Source organism: Sphaerodactylus townsendi, linkage group LG03 (assembly GCF_021028975.2).
Source record: "Sphaerodactylus townsendi isolate TG3544 linkage group LG03, MPM_Stown_v2.3, whole genome shotgun sequence".
Lineage (NCBI taxonomy): Eukaryota > Metazoa > Chordata > Lepidosauria > Squamata > Sphaerodactylidae > Sphaerodactylus > Sphaerodactylus townsendi.
Window position 1 is genome coordinate 129,171,885 of NC_059427.1, and position 20,012 is coordinate 129,191,896.

The 20,012-nt window shown below is 46.0% G+C and overlaps 1 protein-coding gene across 1 annotated transcript in view; it reads right to left on the minus strand.

The window, feature by feature from the left end:
* KIF19 (kinesin family member 19) overlaps positions 1-19,732 on the minus strand; it is a 42,561-nt gene extending 22,829 nt beyond the window's left edge. The window contains exons 1-2 of the mRNA XM_048488710.1: positions 19,438-19,732; positions 16,134-16,214 (exon numbers count right to left, since the gene is read on the minus strand). Of these exons, the coding sequence (XP_048344667.1) occupies positions 16,134-16,214; positions 19,438-19,482 (126 nt within the window). The 5' untranslated portion in view covers positions 19,483-19,732. The remainder of the gene's footprint in view (positions 1-16,133; positions 16,215-19,437) is intronic.
* Between the last annotated feature and the right edge of the window lie 280 nt (positions 19,733-20,012).

Here is a 20,012-nt window from a genome sequence, read left to right on the forward strand (position 1 = left end):
TTAGGACTTTGGAGTTCTCTTTTGAACATAGCTTACGGTAGCTGGAGAGGCCAAGTTTTGCAACTGGTTTTGTTGTTGTTGTTGAACTGGTGGGCAGCTGGTTCCTGCCTCCAGCCTAATTTTCCTCCTATTTTGCCCTCGTCATTCCTGTGTCTTTCATCTCCCTCTGACCTTGGCCGTTTCCGCACGGGCAATGAATGGCGACCTGGAGACGGTAAAAATGCCGTCTCCAGGCCGCCCTCCCGGCCTGAAGCCGGCGTTTCCCCAGAGCACTTCCCAGCGCTCTTTTTGGGGAAACGCCGCAGTGAAGCTGCTGCCGAGCGAACGGCAGCGGCTTCACGCCGCCTCCCCCCACCCGGCACTCACCTTGTCCCTGGGCCTCCGGCAAGTCGCCAAGGCCTGGGGACATGCCCCCCTGCCCTGCACCGCTGGAGCTGGTAGCGCGGGAGCAGGGGGGCGTGTCCCCAGGAAAACGCCGGCGATGCGCCAGAAGGCCCGAGGATATCACCGAGAGGGTCGGCCGGGCGCTGGCGCGCCGTGGCGCCGGCTGCCCGGCTGTTCCCAGGACCATCCATGCGGACAGTCCCAGCGTCGTCGGGTCGGCGTCATAAACGCCGACCCGGCTGTTTCTGCCTTCGTGCGGAAACGGCCCTTGACTTTAGCAGTGCTGGTTAGAACTTTTTATCACTACCTGCTTTGAGTTTAAGATCTCCCGAGATATTTTTTGGATTCATGGTAAGGCCAGCAGAAGCAAAGCAGATTGCCGATTGCCTGTCTCCAGCCTAATTTTAAGGAGACTCGCTCACTGCAATCTTGCTTCTCTTCAGTTCCCAAAGCCACTTAACTCAGAATTGCAAATCCCTTCCAGGCTGCTTCCATTACACTTCCCTGCCACTTGTAGCCAATAGTCTAGTTTCCCATTTCATTAAGGTCACACACTCCGGTGGGTAGATACCAGTTATCAGTTTGGGGACCACTAGCATTTTCAAGGCTAGTACAAAACACTGGCTGGCAAGAGCCATATCTGGAACTGGGAAGTATGTTCTCAAGATTGGGGTTGCTGAGATCAATAACTGAAACTGTGGCGGATAACAGTGCCCCAGGGACACTAAAAATGCCATCCCTGGGGTGGCATTTGAACTGCATCGTTGCAACACAGCATCGTTGCAATGCAGCAGCGCCATGCTCGCAACGCCCAAATGGTGCGAAGACGCCACTGTTGAACCTTGCTCCAGGAGTGGCGCATTGGAGCGGCCAGGGGACACACCCCCTGGCCTGTGACTCCAGAGCCATCGCTCAGGCCAGGGGTGTGTATCCCCTGGCCTCTGCGACACGCTGGAAGCCAGGAGATGGAAGGTAAGGTGTTCGGGGATGGTGCAGCCTGTGCTAAGGCTTCGCCGTCGCCTGCGCCCCTACCGGGACCGAACAGTCCCAGGAGGGGGCATCAGCATCATTTATGGTGATGCACCCCTGCTCAGCGCCCGTGCGGAAAGGGCCTTTGGCAAGATGGGGCCCTGAGAAGAAGTTACTGCTCTACTGACCAGTCGGGGCAGAATGCCAGTCTTTTAGTATTTACACCAAGTTCCCTAGTTTCTCCACTGTGGTACAGAACTCAATCGCTCCGAGCCGAACAATATGTCATTCTTCCTCTCCTTCCTGACCCAGTGCAGAATTCCACAAGAAATGGCATCAGTGTGCTCCAGGAAACAGCCAGGCAAGCCTGTGGACAACAATGCATCCTATTCTATCCAAAAGGGACAACGCATGATTATGTGTTCCTGCATCGCAGGGGGTTGGTCTTGATGGCCCTTGTGGTCTCTGCCAACTCTATGATTCTATCTCAGGAAGAAGTAACACCTTTTCTCCAGCTCCTCACATTTTACAGGAACTTCCTGTTCTCTAAGATACAATTGCTTTTACTAAGCAGCAAAGCATCTTTGTATCCTCTTGGGTACTGAGCCTGCAGCTGGCAACTGGCTAATTAGATTGTGTAGCTGTAATAAGCAGAAATGAAGTAGTGGGAAACTCTCAGAGGGACATCTGGCAGGCGGCTGGGTGCTGATAGGGAACCTACTGGATTGTCTCACCACTGCCCTCTGTAGTTAATGGCGAACCTTCAAGATTCTGAGTCTACTATACCTTGGCTCACAGAAAGATAGAACCTCAATGTTGAATTAATCTGCAGCCACTTCCTGGACCATCTTAGGGGACCAGGAAAAAATGACAAAATTGGAAGGTTTGAGTTGGAGGAGAATCCCTAGGTGACCCCAAGCAGAATGCAATTTAAAACTCTGTGATAGCCCAAGGGATTCCAGAGCCACGGGCATTTTTTACTTGTGGTGATCATTTTGGAAAAATCAGGGGGTCTGAATTTTTTAAAAACCCTGATTAGCGGAGGAGAATCCTCAGGCGTCACTGAGCAGAATGCAGTTAAAACCGCTGTGATAGCCCAAGGGATTCCAGAGGAACAGGTGGTTTTATCCATGGCGGCCATTTTAATATCAGGACTCTTTTCCCTACAGTGGAAGCACACTATTTTCACTTCTGCCCAACAATGCAGAACTGCATTTTTATCTTTTGGTGGGGTACAGCATAGTTTCACTCTGGTCTAGTAATTTGTTAACAAGCCTACAACCAATGGAGGACTAGACATGGCCAATGGAACAGGCTCTAGGCTTCAATGGTGGCCTGAGAAGAGCCTAACTCTCCAACAGGAACACAGCCATTATCAACAAGGAACATCTCCAGGGATAGATCTTTCTACAGCAGCACAGAACCTCACCTGAGAGGATCAGCAGAAACGGCTGGTGGCTTCAGAAAGTACGAGATAGTGAGGAGGCCAAGAGGCAACAGAGGAAAATGCCCACAAGTTATTAGAGCTCTAGCAATGACGGTTACTCCTAATTCAGGCATCCTCCCACCTGTCTGGGAATCATTAATCCTCTTTGTCACCCTAGATTAGGGTTGGCAGGGATCAGAGAAAAACAAAGAGAACAGGCCCATACAAGCCATGGGTGATGTTCATTGCTAGAGTCCAGGTAGATTCTGTTTGTTGGACTTAATCCCTACAAGATAAGCAGCTAGGGAGGAAATTTGTGAGAAGGAAGAGTGCTTGTATGCTGGAGTGGTTAGCACTGTTGCAACAAGGCAGACAGATTTGATTCCCAGCTGATGCCTATATTTCCATGCTTACAGGGTCAGGGTAGCACTGTAGTTTTTTTCCAGGCACTGAAAATGGGAAGAAATGCTTAAACATTTTTCTTTTAAGATGAGACTAGCTTCCTGAGGAACTTAAATAAACTTGAACCCCGCAGTGTTTTCCACGATGCTTTCAACGTTCCCTAGGGTGGTTTAGTTTCCAGAAGCCCGTGTGGAATAATAATATGCGTGAGACTCCAAAGTGGCTCTGAAGCTTTCACAGACTGGGTATCTGCTACTAAAGCAGCTACTGATGTCTCAATAGATGTCAGCATTTGTCCCTTGTAAGCACAGCTTGTCTTCCTTGTGTGTGTACACAGATCAGATGGCCATGGAGAACAACATTAGGTTGGGTTTCAGTCCTTTTAAGAGGCCTTAAAGGGGGTTCAATATACAGCAACCAACATAATAAGCAGCCTTTTTGAAAAGTGATTTGCAAAGACAGAGGATAAATTAACCACAGAGCATTTACCAGAGCAATTGAGATGCCTCTGCCAGAGTGATTGTTTCATTAAGGATTTTCTAGATGAATTCAGTAAATTAGTAGCTCCACCTGCTAGTATTTAAAGAGACAGCTGCATAAAAGGATTTCAGTGCACTTCAGTTAGATAGGCAGGAGCCTCCAAGAACACTGGGCACATCAACACAGGGGCTGTTTTCAGTCCCAGTGCTGTGGGACGTCAGGATGCTGTCAGCTTATATACCTCCAATCCTTGGGAATGGGGGCCCTAGAAGTGTGGGTAGCATCACCTCTGCTGATCTTCAGAACAAATTACAAAACTGAACTGTTTGAAGCGGCCTTTATAAATTGACCTACTGTTGTGTTGGTGATCCGATAATCCACTGTTGCTTTTCGTTTGTTTATTTTACTTCATTTATACCCCATCTTTCTACTCATTGGAAATCCAAAGCATCTTACACTGTTGCCCTCTCCTCTGTTCTATCCCCACAATAGCCCTATGAGGTAGGTATGGCAGAGAGGATGACTGGCACAAGATTTTAATATTTTTGATGTCCATAGTATTGCTTATATCTATGGAAATGCTCTGAGCATAGGACATAAAAGCAGTACATACATATTTTAAAATAAACGCATGCTGCATTCTGGTGTTAATGAGGTATGAATAGTTTCAGACAAGGCTGATGTAGAGGCTCAATGATAGAGAAAGGGTACAAAAAAAAGCCAGAATTAAAAAAAATCCTTTCTCCTTTTGATGTATTTTTACTCTACAAAGAGAAGAAGGCCAGGATGCTCTCAGTTTCTTTGGGACTTAGGGGGCCAGCAGCCTTCTAAGCCTGGAGATAGTTTGGGAGAAATGGGTCATATGCATCACCTCAGCCTGTGACCTTGTATCTCTCCAGACCTAGACGTGAGGAACTCATTGAGCAACACTTCCACTTCAAAAAGAGATTTTGTTCAGTGTGAATGGAAGGGCCTATTTGTGGGGAAGCATTTCCTGGAAAAAGCAGGTCAGCAGCTCTGGCATTTGTGCACCAAGATGATACATTGCAAGCCAATTTTAAAAAAACCCACAGAAGTAGAAAAGGTAAATCTCATGAAGGGAATCTTAAAAACAATTACCAAAAGAGCAACGAAGATGTAAATATCTCTACTCATGGAAAGTAGTATAGTGTTCTATTCATTCTAGCAGATAATCAGGGGGTCAGAATTAATACCACAGTGTTTTTTTTTGGCTGCAACCTATCTCATTTCAGTTATAGCAAACTTCCAAATAAAGAAAAAGAAAAACAGAAGAAGATTTGGATTTATATCCCCCTTTTCTCTCCTGTAAGGTGACTTAAAGGGGCTTACAACCTCCTCCCCCCCCCCCCCAACACCCTGTGAGGTGGATGGGGCTGAGAGAGCTCTGAAGAACTGTGACTACTAGCCCAAGGTCACTCAGCTGGCGTGTGTTGGAATGCACAAGCTAATCTGGTTCACCAGATAAACCTCCACAGCTCAAGTGGCAGAGCAAGGAATCAAACCCAGTTCTCCAGCTCTTAACCACTACACTGCCTTGAAGAGTTCAAGGTAGACTTCACGTATTTCAAAAGTCAATTGCAGAGTTTGCACTACTATGAAAATGTGAACCTTCCTCTTTCAGACAACATTTGGTGCTGTTTTAAACTATGCTGATCTTTACTGATCTTTTGTTTTAATCTTACTTGTTTTAAAAATTATATCACACAACTCTCAAGGCAATGACAAGCATACATGCTCTCAAGGCAACCTCTGGCAATCATCAAAACAATCTGAAGTATCAAATAACCTTAAAAGATCATCAATAAAATTTTGCTCGATTTTAGGTTTTTATAATGCCTTTAATGTTTTAATTGTTCTTTGATTGATTAACTAGTCTTGGTTGCTTATTAGAGAAAGCACTCAACAGTCAGTATTCTGACATTATTGATTTATTATTCATTCACAAGAGTTTTTAAGCTTTTTTAAAAAAGATCTCTCTCAAAAGAAAGATTTGATTGTGCTTGACATTCAAAAAGTGCAATTTCATATTCTAAGAAATTTTTGATGAATATTGATTTTGTAAATCTCCCTTTGCTTACTGGGTACGTTTTCTATTTGCTTACTTGGTATGTTTTCTATCTCATCCGATTCAAATTTACTCCACATAGCAAAACAGACTCCTTGTCCACAGAGATTCTGGAAGGGAAACACCTGGTTGGGACTATTAGGCAGTCCCAAAAGGTGGTGGGTATGTAAAACATGAAAAAACATTTGTTTAAAGTTTGCACGGGGACCCCAAACAGGTTAGAGAATTTGTGCCATTAATTAATTAACTGAGGATCCATCACTTTCCCCCCTTTATTTGGACTTTTGCTGAAACAGGCTAGTTCTAAAATTAAGGTTGCCATTTCAGGATTAGGAAATTCCTGGAGGTTTGGGAATGGAACCTGGGGAAGGCAGGACTTGAGGAGGGGAAGGACTTCAAGAGGTATAATGCCATGTAGTCCACCCTTCAAAGCAGCAATTTCCTCCAAGGGAAATGATTTCTGTCATATGGGAATCAGTTGTAATTTCAGGAGATCTCCAGGCCTCACTTGGAGGCTGGGAACCAGTGCTTATCGACAGAAAATTGAGCCTGGGGCAAGAATGGAGTCCCCCCCCCCGAAAATAGATTTCAAAAAGGTAAAATGCAGAGGCTTCCAATGGCAAATCAGTGATGATAATTTCCTACTGTTTGTTGCCCTGCCAAGTACAGGTGTGTGATTTAAACAATCCCTGACTGAACCAGTGAGGATTTTTATACACAGACATTCTGGCCCAGGCTGCTGCGTGTGTGCAGTTGGGGCTCCTGGGTGGGTGGGGCGGGGGTGGAGTTGCTGCGACCACAGCTGGAGCCACCACAAGCTGGAGCCAGCATCTCAGCCCAGCCCGAAAGGACCTGCTTCCACAAGCCCAGGTGAGCGCGGCAGCTAGCAGAGCCGGAAACAGAGCCCAAGCCAAAGGTTGGGTGGGGGGTGGTCACGTGAGAATGCTGCAGGTCTGGGGGGGGGACAAGGTGTCACTAGGGGGACCAGGGGGAGGGAGGAGGGGTATGGGGGCAATTTTCCATCCCCACATGACTAAATGGCCTCCGCCCAGGGACATTTGCCCCCATATGTCCCTGTGGATGGTACGCCCTTGCTGGGAACCTAATGAATAGTTCAGCTTTGCATTTCTGACTTCAGAGCTGTTAATCTGTTCTTTCAAATCTTCAGTAACTAGCTGCAAACCTGTGCACTTTTCAACTGTATTATGGCTTCTAGAGTAAAATTCCAACAAACTGTAATTACTGGAAAATCAGGTCAACTTAAAAAGTAACCATCCATCAAATGCTCCTATCTAAACATGAAAACAATTAGAAGAAAAAGAGTTGGAGCTTATACCCCACTTTTCTCTAACTTTAAGGAGTCTCAAAGCAGCTTACAATCACTTTCCCTTCCCCTCTCCTCAACAGACAACTTGTGAGGTAAGTGGGGCTGAGAGAGTTCTTGTGACTATCCTAAGATCACCCAGCAGACTTCACGTGGAGAAGTGGGGGGAAACTTGCTTCACCAGATTAGAATCCACTGCTCTTAATGACCACATCAACCTGGATTCCTTTCCGAGCCCCAGTCACACACCCAAATATGAATGCCCAGAAGCTGTGCCAAGCGTAGTCCTTGGAAATTAGGGTAGGAGGTGGCTGGGTGATATGCATGAATGTTCAGGCAGGAGTGGAGGCTGATAAGGGGAAAGCATGACTGGATTGGGAAGGATGTGACTGGACCAGTGGACATAGCATGACGGTGCTATCAGATTGGGTATATGTATGTATGGGGGGGGGGGGGGATCCAGATCAGAAGTGGGATCCAACCAGTTCTCACCACTTCTCTAGAAGTGGTTACTAATTTTTTCTGAGTGCCGAGAAGGGGTTACTAAAACTGCCCAATTGGGACTGGAGGTGCGTGTTTGCGGCGGCGCCACTGTTTGAATCCCACCACCATCGGAACCTGTTATTAAAATTTTTGGATCCCACCACTGAATCAGATGCTACCACACTGCAAGCCTTGTTGAAGTTCTGGATACTGACAACTGAAGTTTTCCCCTTCAGCTTTTGGATGTGAATGGTCAACCTTTTTCAGGTAAGGGGGAAGGTAGCTTTTCACCAACAAGAACAGCCTGTGCTGGCAGCTCTCTCCTATTGTGCTGGCAGAATTAGGACATTGTTTCAATGGGCATTAATGGGCGCTTTGTGAACAATGCCAAAAATGCTGCTGGCTGCCCTCATAATGTCCCTCAGACAATTGGACCTCTGTGTGGGTCAGTCCTGAGATTTCAGCTGAAGGATCCGATGGAAGAGGAAAGGTGACCTTCAGTGGAGAGGAATGTTTGCAAATAGGGTAAAACCTTTTTTTTCAAATGAACAGAGGCAAGTTTTCATCGTTTGAGCAGAAATTCAACAGGGGAAGCCTTCTCTCATTCACGCTAGTCCATGCCAGGTAACCGTTGCACTAGTGCAGGGGTCTGCAACCTGCGGCTCTCCAAATGTTCATGGACTACAAATCCCATTAGCCCCTGCCAGCATGGCTAATTGGCAGGGGCTGATGGGAATTGTAGTCCATGAACATCTGGAGAGCCACAGGTTGCAGACCCCTGCACTAGCAGATATCTACCTGTTGTGTGCTGAAGACACAACCTCCACTCCGCTAGAGATAGGCAGGATGGATCTTTGCTAGGATTTCATAAAGGAGTGGAGGCAAGAGCACATGACATGCAGGTAGCCTGCCCACATTCAGGTGGCACCTAGAGATCTTCCAGAATTACAGCTCATCTCCTTACTCCAGATATTGGTTCATCAGGAGGAAATGGCTGCTTTGGAGGGTAGATTGTATGGAATTACTTAATTAATTGTATTTGTGGGCTGCCATTTTTCTCATGGGCTTATATCCCTTTGAGGTCCCTTGCCTCCCCTAACTTCATCCATCACAGGTCTCCCTGAATATCCCAACTCAGAGCTGGCAACCCTACATACAGGGCCAATGCCTACAAAGGTGACACGAGGCCCAGATCCAATCCTCACCTCCAAGCACAGGTCATATGAGCACAGCAGTGCATCATTCAAAGTGAACACTTGCAGTATCTAATTGTACCCTTGTAGAATCCCTCCTCACTGGGACCACAGCTCCTGATCAGAGGGACATGCCTGTGTTTACATGTGGCAAACACATGCTGGTGGGAGACAGCATGCTTGTTCCCATTCTATGTACATCAACACCGTACAGATGTATGTGTTTTGGTTGCTTGTTTTTTTTAAAGAGTCTCTTAGGGGCTTTCCGCACTGACAGAGTTGTACTGGTTTCTATCTAGGTTCACCTCAGTGTATCCACACAGCAACTGAGCTCATCGTTGTTTTGTCTCAGTTCCCCCCCCCAGAACTGCGACATCCCTGTCGCAGTTATGAACTGCACCTTTCTGCTGGAACAAGGTCGATACCGGGCTCGGGCTTAAGCTCTGGGCGCGGATTCTGCTATCGAAACGACTGATTCCTCATCCGCTCAACCAATCAGGAGCCGCACTTTTGTGGCGTCATGCGAGAACGGGAGAGTCATGGCGGGCATGTAACTGTAAACTGTAAAAACTGTAAAAAAAAAAGAACGCTCCCGCTTCCTGTGGTAACACAAGCTCCAATCCACTGTATTGAGGAGCCGCAAATGACAGGGCACCAAAGATGATCCCGCCCCACTTAGCCTCGGCTAGTTTCAGGGACCAAGTAAGTTGCCTGTCTTAGCGACAGCCTGGAATTCAGCCCCCCCACTGGAAAGGGAACCGGAGTGGACTCTTTAGCTCCCTTCTGTAAGTGCTTTGGAAAGCCCCCCCTAGGAGAAGTTCCTTTCAGACTGGTAGAACACTTAGGACAATGGCCACAGTAGGCACAGAGACGTGAAACTGCTTTACCTCAAGTCAGTCCATTAGTCCATCCAGCACAGTACAGCTTATTCTGACTTGCAGCAGTTCTTCGGGTTTCCCAATACCTCCTTCTTGACTTCCTTTAACTGGAGAGGCCAACCTTATGCAAGCAAAGCATATGTGCTAACCCTGAGCCATACGTGCTGGGTGATACCAGTGTCCAGTCAGGCTTCTTTGATCTCTCGTATCTTCCTTCCACAGAAAATGCTGTCTGCATGACTCACTGCTCTCTCTGTCCCTGCCCTCTTCCATTCAGTTTCTGCTGAGGTAGGAGATTCACTTGCTTATCTGCACAAAGGGTGACTGAATCACCCCATCATGGCCAATGTGACTGCCCTTCCATACATGCAGAATAAGACACTTTCAATTCACTTTCAATGCACTTTGCAGCTGGATTTTACTGTGCGGAATAGCAAAATCCACTAGCAAACTATTGTGAAAGTGGATTGTATGTGCGGAAGGGGCCTTGGTCAAACTAGCCCAGCATCCAGTCTCCAGAGGTGGCCAAAACAGCACTAGTTCCTCCTTGTTTTAGAGATGCTGTCAGAATAACATCCTCAGTTTGCATCCTGGCTAAGGGTCTATGAATAATCTAACCATCACTTTTCCTTTTATATATCAGTGTTTTGGTTGATAGAGATTTAAGTACTATCAAGCAGTCTGATTGTTCTGCTAAAAAGTACTTTAAAAAAGGGATTAACATGTTATTAACAATTTTGTTGCAATGTTACAAAGGTTAGTAGGAAGTAAGAAATTGGAGACAATAGTGAAAGCAATTGTCAGTTAAGAAATTATATTTAAAAGAAAAGGTAAGATAATTATTATTTAGTTTTCAATGAACTGTAAGTAATTTTGATTATTGACTCATTTATTTCAAAATATGAATTGTATATATTATGTTTATTGTAATATTTATACCAATAAAAAATCTTAAACTTTGAAAAAAAAAAGAAAGTGGATTGAAAGTGCATTATTCTGCATGAGCGGAAGGGGTCTAAGGCAGTGGTGGGATCCAAAATTTTTAGTAACAGGTTCCCATGGTGGAGGGATTCAAACTGTGGCGTAGCGCCAATGGGGCTGGGCGGGGCACGACGGGGGTGTGGCCGGGCATTCTGGGGCGGGGCTGTGGCAAGGACACAGCCGCTTTCGGGCTTGTGCCCGGGTCGCTTGGGCATGGAAACAAATGCCAGACGCGAGGCGCGAGGGCTGCCACCTCCTGCTAGACTGCTTCAAGTTCTGTGCGCTACTGCTGAGAGGAGGGACGTAACTAAGGCAAAAATCACGTGGCAAAATCACCAATTAGTAACCCCCTCTCGGCACACACAAATAATTAGTAACCTACTCTCGGGAACCTGTGAGAACCTGCTGGATCCCTACCATGGGGCGGGGCTTCCTGAAGGCAATTTCATGCTGGCATCAGGCAGAAATCACCCTCCTGCTATTCTCCCTTCACCACCACTGCCGCTTCGGGTCCAAGCTGAGAAGGCCTGGAGAAGCCTGGCGGGCCCAGCAAGGCTGCTTTTTCAGCCAGCTGCTCTTTGCAGCCAGCTGAACTAAAGTAAGTGGGGGGTAGGGGTAGGGTCCGGGAGCCATTTTGCCCCATGCACCATTTGCCCCCCCCCCCCACTCCTCTGGAGCTGCCTATGGCATCTCTGTGATTTATTCTGCTAGCCTTGCTACCTTCTGACCAGGAGGCATGCTCAGTACAGACCCCAAAAGAAATATTCAGAGGAGCTTATTCATGCTATAACAGAGTGAGCTCCCTGAGCAATCCTTTTACACTCTGCTTTTAAATTGGTGTATATGTGTCTGCTAGCAGAAGTAATTCTGTGACAGGATTTTTTTTCATCTTTCTGTTGGAACCAGCCTAAATAACATCAGTGATCCATGATCAGATTTCTTGTTTCCCAGTAACCACTGGGAGAACCCAATTTTGATCAGCACTGTAGCAGTAAGCAAGATGCGTATGTGGGGGGAAGTATTCTATTTGCTCCCTTTCCTGGTCTAATTTAACCCTTCCCCAGCTGTTTGTGCAGTGGTTTCCTTTCAGTGTAAATAGCACTTCCGGGGAGCCACTACCAGCCTGATCCAAACTGACAGATTCATGAATTCATATGTAGTTACTTTTAAAGACCTGATTGATGATCCAGTAAGATTATTTGATCCAGGACTGATTCAAAGTACTTTGTCAAGTCTGCTGCTCATCATTTGCTGCTGCAGGAGCAAGCTGAGCCCTAGCAGAGCTAGCAAAGCTTCAGGGGCATGGCTCAGACTGGGCTGGGTAATGGCCAGGGGCTAGCAGGTGATGATGGGGATATGCCTCTTGCCTCCTCCCCCAACACCTGCATCTGGGAGTAAGTGCAGCTGGAATATTGACGCCATCCTCATCATACTATTCCAAATGGCTACTTGGATGGCTTGTGTGGAGAACTGGGCTTGTACTATCTAGTGTGACCCTTTGTTCTCTTCTGGATGTGAGTTTACTGTCCGATTCAGTTTTTCTACAAACTCTGCAGGGGTTTCAGACGTCCAGGTAGAACCAGCCTCTCCCTAGAGCATGTTCAGTTATGACGCAGAAGAATCCCTACTTTTGGGATTGCATGTGAGGAGACACGTTTGCCAGACAGCCATTTCAGAAAGCTGTTCAATCACAGACTGTTTGTTCTTCCACCTGCACTCTTTATAGGTTAATGTCACTGCTGGGCAACAGGCAAATTAAAAATATCCATATATTTAAATGAATAAACATACACAAAGAAAGAGGGATAATTGTTTTGTTTTTACAGGAGATGACCTTTCTGCCTGATACTGATTCCCTCAGGAGTGGGGGAGCAAGAGAGAGGTGGAGCAGGCTGAGAATTTAGATCCAGGAAGGTCCGCCCTCAAAACCAGTAGTGGATTTTACTATTCCTGCCTAGTAGTAACAACTACCAGGGGAAAAGCATAGCATACTTTTATTGATTGTCCCTGCATTTGAGGTTTCCCGAGGAGTAGCCATGTTAGTCTGTAGTAGCAAAATAAAACAAGTCCAGAGGCAACTCAAAGACTAACAATGTTTATTCGAGAATAAGCTTTTGTGAGTCAGGGATAGAGAGGAGACAGCTGGATTTACTCTGGGACCTCCTTGTGAAAGAAAATGGAAATAGAAACTTATGTTTTGTCTACTAAATTCTGGCCCTAAAAACAAGTTCTATGACTTAATTTGGCTCACGGCAAGTGGCACTTGTGACAAAATTGTTTCAAGATTCATACCTGAAGCAGGGAGGTGAGTAATATTAAATAAGGGCCAAACCATGCCCTGGAAGCAGTCTCCCCCTCCTTTTTTAGTCCAATACATTATTGTCATGGCAACAGTTCACTCCCATAAACAATCTGCTGGCACTTGGAATACAACATTGTCTTCAGCAGGATGTGATAGGGAGGATAGTCTCCAAGGTAACACAGGTCCTAAGGGAAAAGAAGGAACCCTAGCCCGGTAGTGGGAGCAGGAGCAACTATAGTGAACATCTACACCTCCCTGCATCTACAACCATCTCCTGTTTGCAACAGAGAGAAAAATCAGCTGAAAGCAATGAGCCAAAAAGGGCTGGCCACCTCTGAGGAATTTCTAGGAGACGCTTGCCTCACACAAGTGCCAGATTTGTCAGCCTTAACACTCTGCGCTGCTGAGAAGTGCAAATTTCCAGGCACTAGGAAGCCCAAAGGGTTTGAGAAGCAGAGCAATGTGCCACCAAGTATCAGTAGCAGCATAACTATTCTAATCAAACATCTTGCAAATGTGCCAGTGAATGTGAGGAAGTTGCCACAGGGGATCCTTGCATGGAGACCCACAGTAGTTATTGGCAGGCCTGTCCATACACTAAACAATAGAATTTTAAACATGGCAGCTTGTCCTCCTGCTTTCCTGATGTATCAGAAACACCCCTACTTTCCATCTGATGACAGTAGAGCCTGAAAACATATGTGTATGTGCTGCTCCGCCTTTTCTGCAACCATCTTTTTTGGGAAATCCAAAATGCTAGCTCTGTCTTGCTGCCTGCCTGGGGTAGCCTAATGCAAGCCACTGCCTGTCACTCTGCTTGCTTACTGGGGCTGTGAGATGCCTTCTTTTGCAATGGCAGGGATGTTCTTCATTGGAGATCTGCTGTTTTACGGAAAGGTGAGTCTTCGGACTGGAATATAGGAGCCATTGAGAGAAGCCCCTCAGGAAACTCACAACCACCCAGTTCCTGAGGCTGCTGGAATGCAAACCTCTGTCTCGACTCTGCAGTGCTACCTGCCTCTCTCTGAAAGCCGAATACCTCCCTTTGCAGGCTCTGAGTCTGCCTGTTCCAGTGTCAAGTCTGATCCACTGCCTCCTAAATAGTTCTATAGGTCATTGTAGGGCACCAAACACCTTGACGTGCCTGAACCATTATGCTGCTCAACCTCTGGGAGTGCAAAAGGACATCCTCTATTTGGCCTGCAAGCCAGATTTTTTTTTTTTGGTCTACACAGTGGGTACCCTTTCCACCTGGAATTTGAGAGGAAGCATCCCATGAGAGAAATAATCCCTGAACATTGAATGTACATTGCAAGGAAAATAAAACACGTACAAAAAAATTACAGCCAGCAATGCATAGCACATTGAAACCAACTGACAATTTTAAAAGAATAATGAATAAATGCAATAATGAAGTGAAAACTAATATGCAAAACACATTTGCCTGAGGAGATGGAATGTGCATGATGAGCCTCAATCCCTTTTTCAAACTGCCTTCATCTCTTTAAAAAAACCCAACTTCTGTGCAGACCTGATGCAATTCATCAGATCTAGTACATGTTACTCATAGACACAACAGCTTAGCTCTCACCGGAGGCCATCTGCATCCCTAGAGCTAGTTTGCTGGATCAAATGCAGTTAGCACTTCCCAGCAAGTCTCGAGGGGAGAGAAAAAAATATCCTCCTAATCAGCACACCTAATTTCCCTCTTGACTGCAACTAATAGGAACCAAGTATGGCTATGTCTGAGGCACCTTTCTAAGGGTGCTGGGAAAGCAGAAGGGGCTTCTGAGGGGGGGGGGGGCTAAGGGGAAAGTTTTGGGGGGCTCTGGTCTCTCTGCGGCTTTTTGAGCCAGGTAAGTGATATGATTTGTTCTTACATTATGTTTGGGTTGGATCTAGCTGGTATGTGTGAGGAGTGGGCAGAAAGGATCTTTGTATGGAGGCTTGTGGAAATGTTGGGCAGGCCTGCAAGTGTGGGACAGGGCAGGAAGAGGCAAGCAGGTCTTTGATGTGGTCACTTTGCTTGACAGGTCGATTTCACAGTGTCTCTCGCTCCAGTAACAGACCTTCAGTGTTAATTTTTTTAAAAAGCCTTTCTGATTGTTCTGAAATGGTGGCCTGAAGAGAGTGGATGGACATGCTGTGGTGTGGGCAGAAAAGGGTGAGGAGAAAACACAAAGAAAGCCGAAGGCACGGGGATCTCCTTCCCTGCGAAGTGAGAGGAAAAAAAATCACCCTTAAACGGGTTTCGGAAAACATGGGAATTCTCCGACCTGAGGACAGGGTGACTGCTGAAGAGGGCAAAATGAGTGCATTTCTGAGAGCCAACCCGGAGGAAATGTACACTCACTGTGAAAGAGACCACACATGCATAAAATCCCAATTTTCAGGACTATGGTGGCACTATTCATATTGAAACAGTAGCATATGGGGAGGGGGAATTTAAACCTTATTCACTATGCCATTTCTTGGAATTGAAACAGCTCCAGAGAGCCACTATGTACTCAGACATTTATCCCAATGATATGCATGCAGCATCAGGAAATGGCCTCTGGGTCAGGAAATCAGCACAGGGAGAAGGCTTACATTCCCCTTCTCTGCACATTGTGTTCCTAGTTCCTTTTATGCTACTTACTTCAAATTGAAAATTATCTTAGCCCTAGATCTCTCAGCTAACCCAAGTTTTATCCCCCTATTATAAGGTTTCAGTCCTGACTCTCAGTTTCATGTCATGCCAACATTCAGTCTCTTCTCTCCTATTTTCAAATTTGCCAAAGTTCTTTGGGAGGGCTTCCTTTGAACAGGTTTAGCCTGTTTTCAGGGCCAGTATTTAGCCCTTGCCAATGCAAGATAAGACAAAAGAGGAATAGAATGCAGAAAGCTCTTTCTTCGCCACTTGCACAGACCCCACTACACCTCCAACTTTTGGCTTCAGGCTTCTCAGGATAGAGTTGGTGGCTTCCAGGCAGGTTTGAGTCACAGTGCCTCGTTGTCTGTGTTTAGTGACCATTCCCCAGCACCAGTGTGGAATGTCAGTTTGTACTGTCAGCAATACCATTTGGGGGGGATTTTTAAAACCTGTACAAGAATGTTTTAAAAATGAAACCTATCCCAAATAATTTCCTGGTGCCCGCTTTAACCTTGTATTTAAAAGCGGAGTACAGCTACTCATAAGCTGTCCAATAGAGATCCCTCCCCTCACAGGAAGGCTTTCCATAATACCTGATCATCCACTTTGTGGGCGATGAGTGTGGCTCCTTCTTCCAGCTCCGCCATGCTGACTGGCCGTATGCGAAGGGCCACCTGGAAGACAAGGAGGAGATTCATGAGCTCCAGAAGAGTCCCACAGGTTGCAAACTGAGAAAGGAAAGAGAAGCAGACAGAAGCAGCAGCTGCATGGCAGCCACAGCCTTCCCTGCTATTACCACACAGTCAGGGCCAGAGAGCATAAAGAGAGTGCTTTTCACTCCGAAACCTCACTGAAGAAACTCTTGATCAATTTCATTCACCTCCTCCTTGCCTAGTGTGCTTCCCCTGAGGCACTGCCCGTCTAGAGAGACGATAATCTGTGTCTCGCTAAAGCCCTGGTGGGCAGCCACACACAGACAATTACAGCACTTTTTCCTGGAAGGAAAAAAAAAACACCCTGAGAGAAGCATCACACACTGAGCTGCTGCGCTATAGATTGAAACGGCAGCATTTAACCACGTGAGCTAAAAGGTTTTCTTGCTTTCTTTTACTCGCCTTCTAAAGTATACAACCTGAGTTCAATCCTGATGGAAGTCTTTTCAGGTAGCTGGTTCAAGGTTGATTCAGCCTTCTATCCTTCCGAGGTTGCTAAAATGAGTACCCAGTTTGCTGGGCATAAAGTGTAGACAACTGGGGGAGACAAAGGGCAAACCACCCCATAAACAAAGCCTGCCCAGTACGTGTGGTGATGAGACATCACCCCATGGGTCAGTAATGACCCAGCGCTTGCACAGGAAGCAACCTTTAAAGCATACAAATAGAAGGTGCAAGACTGAGCTGTCCATTGACCAAAGGAGCCTTTTGCTGTGTATGAGCCAACAAAGGAGATGCTGCATCGTTATCTTGCTTGAACTTATGAAAAGTCCTGATGGCCAGGGCTTAGTTCAGTGGTGGCGAACCTTTGGCACTCCAGATGTTGTGGACTACAATTCCCATCAGCCCCTGCCAGCATGGCCAATTGGCCAAAGGTTCGCCACCACGGGCTTAGTTTGAGCAGAGTACAAACCCAGAACCCATTTCAGTGCCAGGGCTGAGCAATATCTTTAAGCATGTACAAAATGCACACCCAAAGTGCCCACTAGCTAGATAAAGTCTGAAATTAAGAGGAAAGGCTTGCAGGTCAAATTCCAGAGGGTACAAATCCCAGAGAAGGCTATGCCATTGCACCTCTCTTTGTAGACACTAAACACTGATGATTTCAGAAAAAGTCAGAGAACAACTGTTGTCGGCCTTATTGTCTATACTGTATTTCCTCTGTAAGATCTGACTGATTCACTCTCCCTGCCCACCAGTGATATAAAATAAACATTTTTAAAATACACTTTTAAAATCCTATTTCATGCAGCATCACACGCATTGCTGTGAAAACTAATTTGAACATGGAGATGCACTTTCAAAACACCTATTCTTCATACGTGCTTTGATGTTGTTATATACACACTGCATATCTCACATATTCTTAACATATGAGCATCCTTCAAAAAGCAGCATAAATTATACACTTTGGATAAATAAGAGACTAGAATTTATAAATGACAGAGAACACACAGGGAACAAATATCAAGAGCATTTCTACAAACAGGACCCCATTCCACCAAGTATGCTCTTTGTTTAATGATCGCAACATTGCCAACAACTTGCATGAGTAAAAGAGTCTCTTAAGGTTAGTCATCAGAGTCAGAGTTTCCACATCAATCTCAAACACTAGACTTTCTTTTGGAGACAGCAATAATCATGGGTGGCTTAAGAAGTGATATGTCATGTCATGCCAGTGATATCATATGCATATATTCCTCACACATACGTGAACAGGAATTTTAGATAACTGAGATCTGGACAAGGTTAAGCATAAAAGGTACAGAATGTGTGATTGCATATACTTTTGTTTATCCTTCAGTATCCCTCTGTTATGTAGTTTTAGACCAAATTCACACATCTCTTTAAGCACTTTTTGGCTCCTGCCCCACTCTTGTTGTGCTTAATGTGAAAAACAGTTTCAAATGTGCTTCTATCAGGTTTCTGAATTGCTTGGTGGCCATGCAGGAAGGCTGACTTATATTTCAGCCTAACCATGCTTTCCAATGAGTGCATGGTTTTGTTCTTTGTAAGTTTCTCAGGGCAGGGACCAGTCTTTTTTGGGCTCAAGTTATCCCTCCAATATCTATTAAGGAGTGCCGAAAAAAGGTTAAAAAAACAACAGATTGTATTTAAAATATAGTAGAAGCTTTTATTATTTAAATGCTGATAATCTATAGGATCTCTATTTTGTGTGGGATAATTTATCTTCTATTTATTTAAGCAATTCAACTATTGGCTACAAGGTCATTCAAAGCAGTTACTTTCACATCAGTATAATATCTCCCTACCCATGATCTAAATACACATGACATTGAATGGGTTCTACAATGTTCACACAGCTTTTTACATTTTGAGAAGGTAGCAGTCTCCTGTAGGGAAATGAAAAACTTTCAGAAAACATCCACAGATCTCTACTAAGATGCAATCCAAACCTCATAGGCCAACGTTTTCTTTAGATATAATATGCTGATAATGGTTACCTAGTATAGGTTGCACAGTAGTTCAGGCTACTGGCGACTTAGCAAATAGCTCTAATTAGTCTTATGTAATAATACTAGTGAAGGAAGGTGAACTTAGACGCTGATCTTCCATCCCTGGGTCATTATTTGCAGCTCAAATTGTTTACAGCAGCCAACCCTGTTAAGTTTGGGGCATTAAAAGATTAGCTCAGACTTCAGCATAAGTGCCACTATTCAAACTGGGCAGGTGAAGGGTTTTTTTTTTTGAAGTCACAGTTACTTATGTAAACCCTGTAGGACTTTCAATGCCAGAGAGAAGTTTAGAGAAATTTGGAGATGCCATTGAGTCACAGTACAGCCAGATGGGCCACAGAAAAGCTAAACTTTGGATCTCATTTAGATAAGGGAAGCAGATCTTTTCAAGCCAGTGGGTACCTTAAGCATCTCTGTGACCCTCCTGTTAATAACAGTGGATCTCCTGTCCAACCGTTAAGAAATAAGATCAATTCATTCTCATTTGTTGTCAGTCTCCCTGCTACAAAGAAAGAACTTAAGAAAATGGTCTGCCAAGTGCAAAAAGGGAAAATGTACTCAACTCCCCCTCCCCAACTTCCCATGTGCTGCAAGTCCCACCTTTAAACTGTACTAGTGCATCCCCCCCCCCCCCCACCCATTCCCTTCTTTTCTTTTCTTCCCCAAGTGGGAAAGGATGTATGAACCAGTGAAGCCCTTCCCCTCACCGTGAGCTGCTGGTCCTTGCACTCGCTCGCCTCCTTCATGATCATGGCCAGGGCTCCCCGGGAAGGCTCCTTTAGGCAAAGGCGAAACCCACCGCAGCAGGTGCCGCGCGCGGGGTGGCCGTCCGGTTCCCGTCGCCTGGTCAAGCGCACTTTTTCTCTGTCCCCGTCTTAACAGAGTCCGGTCATCTCCAAGCTAAACTAATCCTTCCCAAGGAAGGAGCTTTCCCGATCTGCTGCTGGAAGGATTTCGGTGCCGCATGTCAACAGCCTCGAGCCCCCTTTGTCCCCTCTGTGACCCCCCCCCCCCAATTAACAATAGTCCAACCCCCTCTTTTACGCAGCCTCCTCTGTTTGGAGAGCTTTTGTCCGGTGCTGCACTAAGTGCGCCTCGCCTCGGGTGAGAGTCTGCCGTTGCCCATCTGGGATCTGCGGCGGCTCAGCCTTTTCCCTTCCCCCGCTGGCTCACTCCTCCCCACGTCTGCCTCCTGCCGCTTCGGGTCCCCTGGAGACCTTTCCCAAAGTGTACACAACAACCGGGCGCGCAGGAGGCTTCCTCTTGGCGACACCACGGCGCA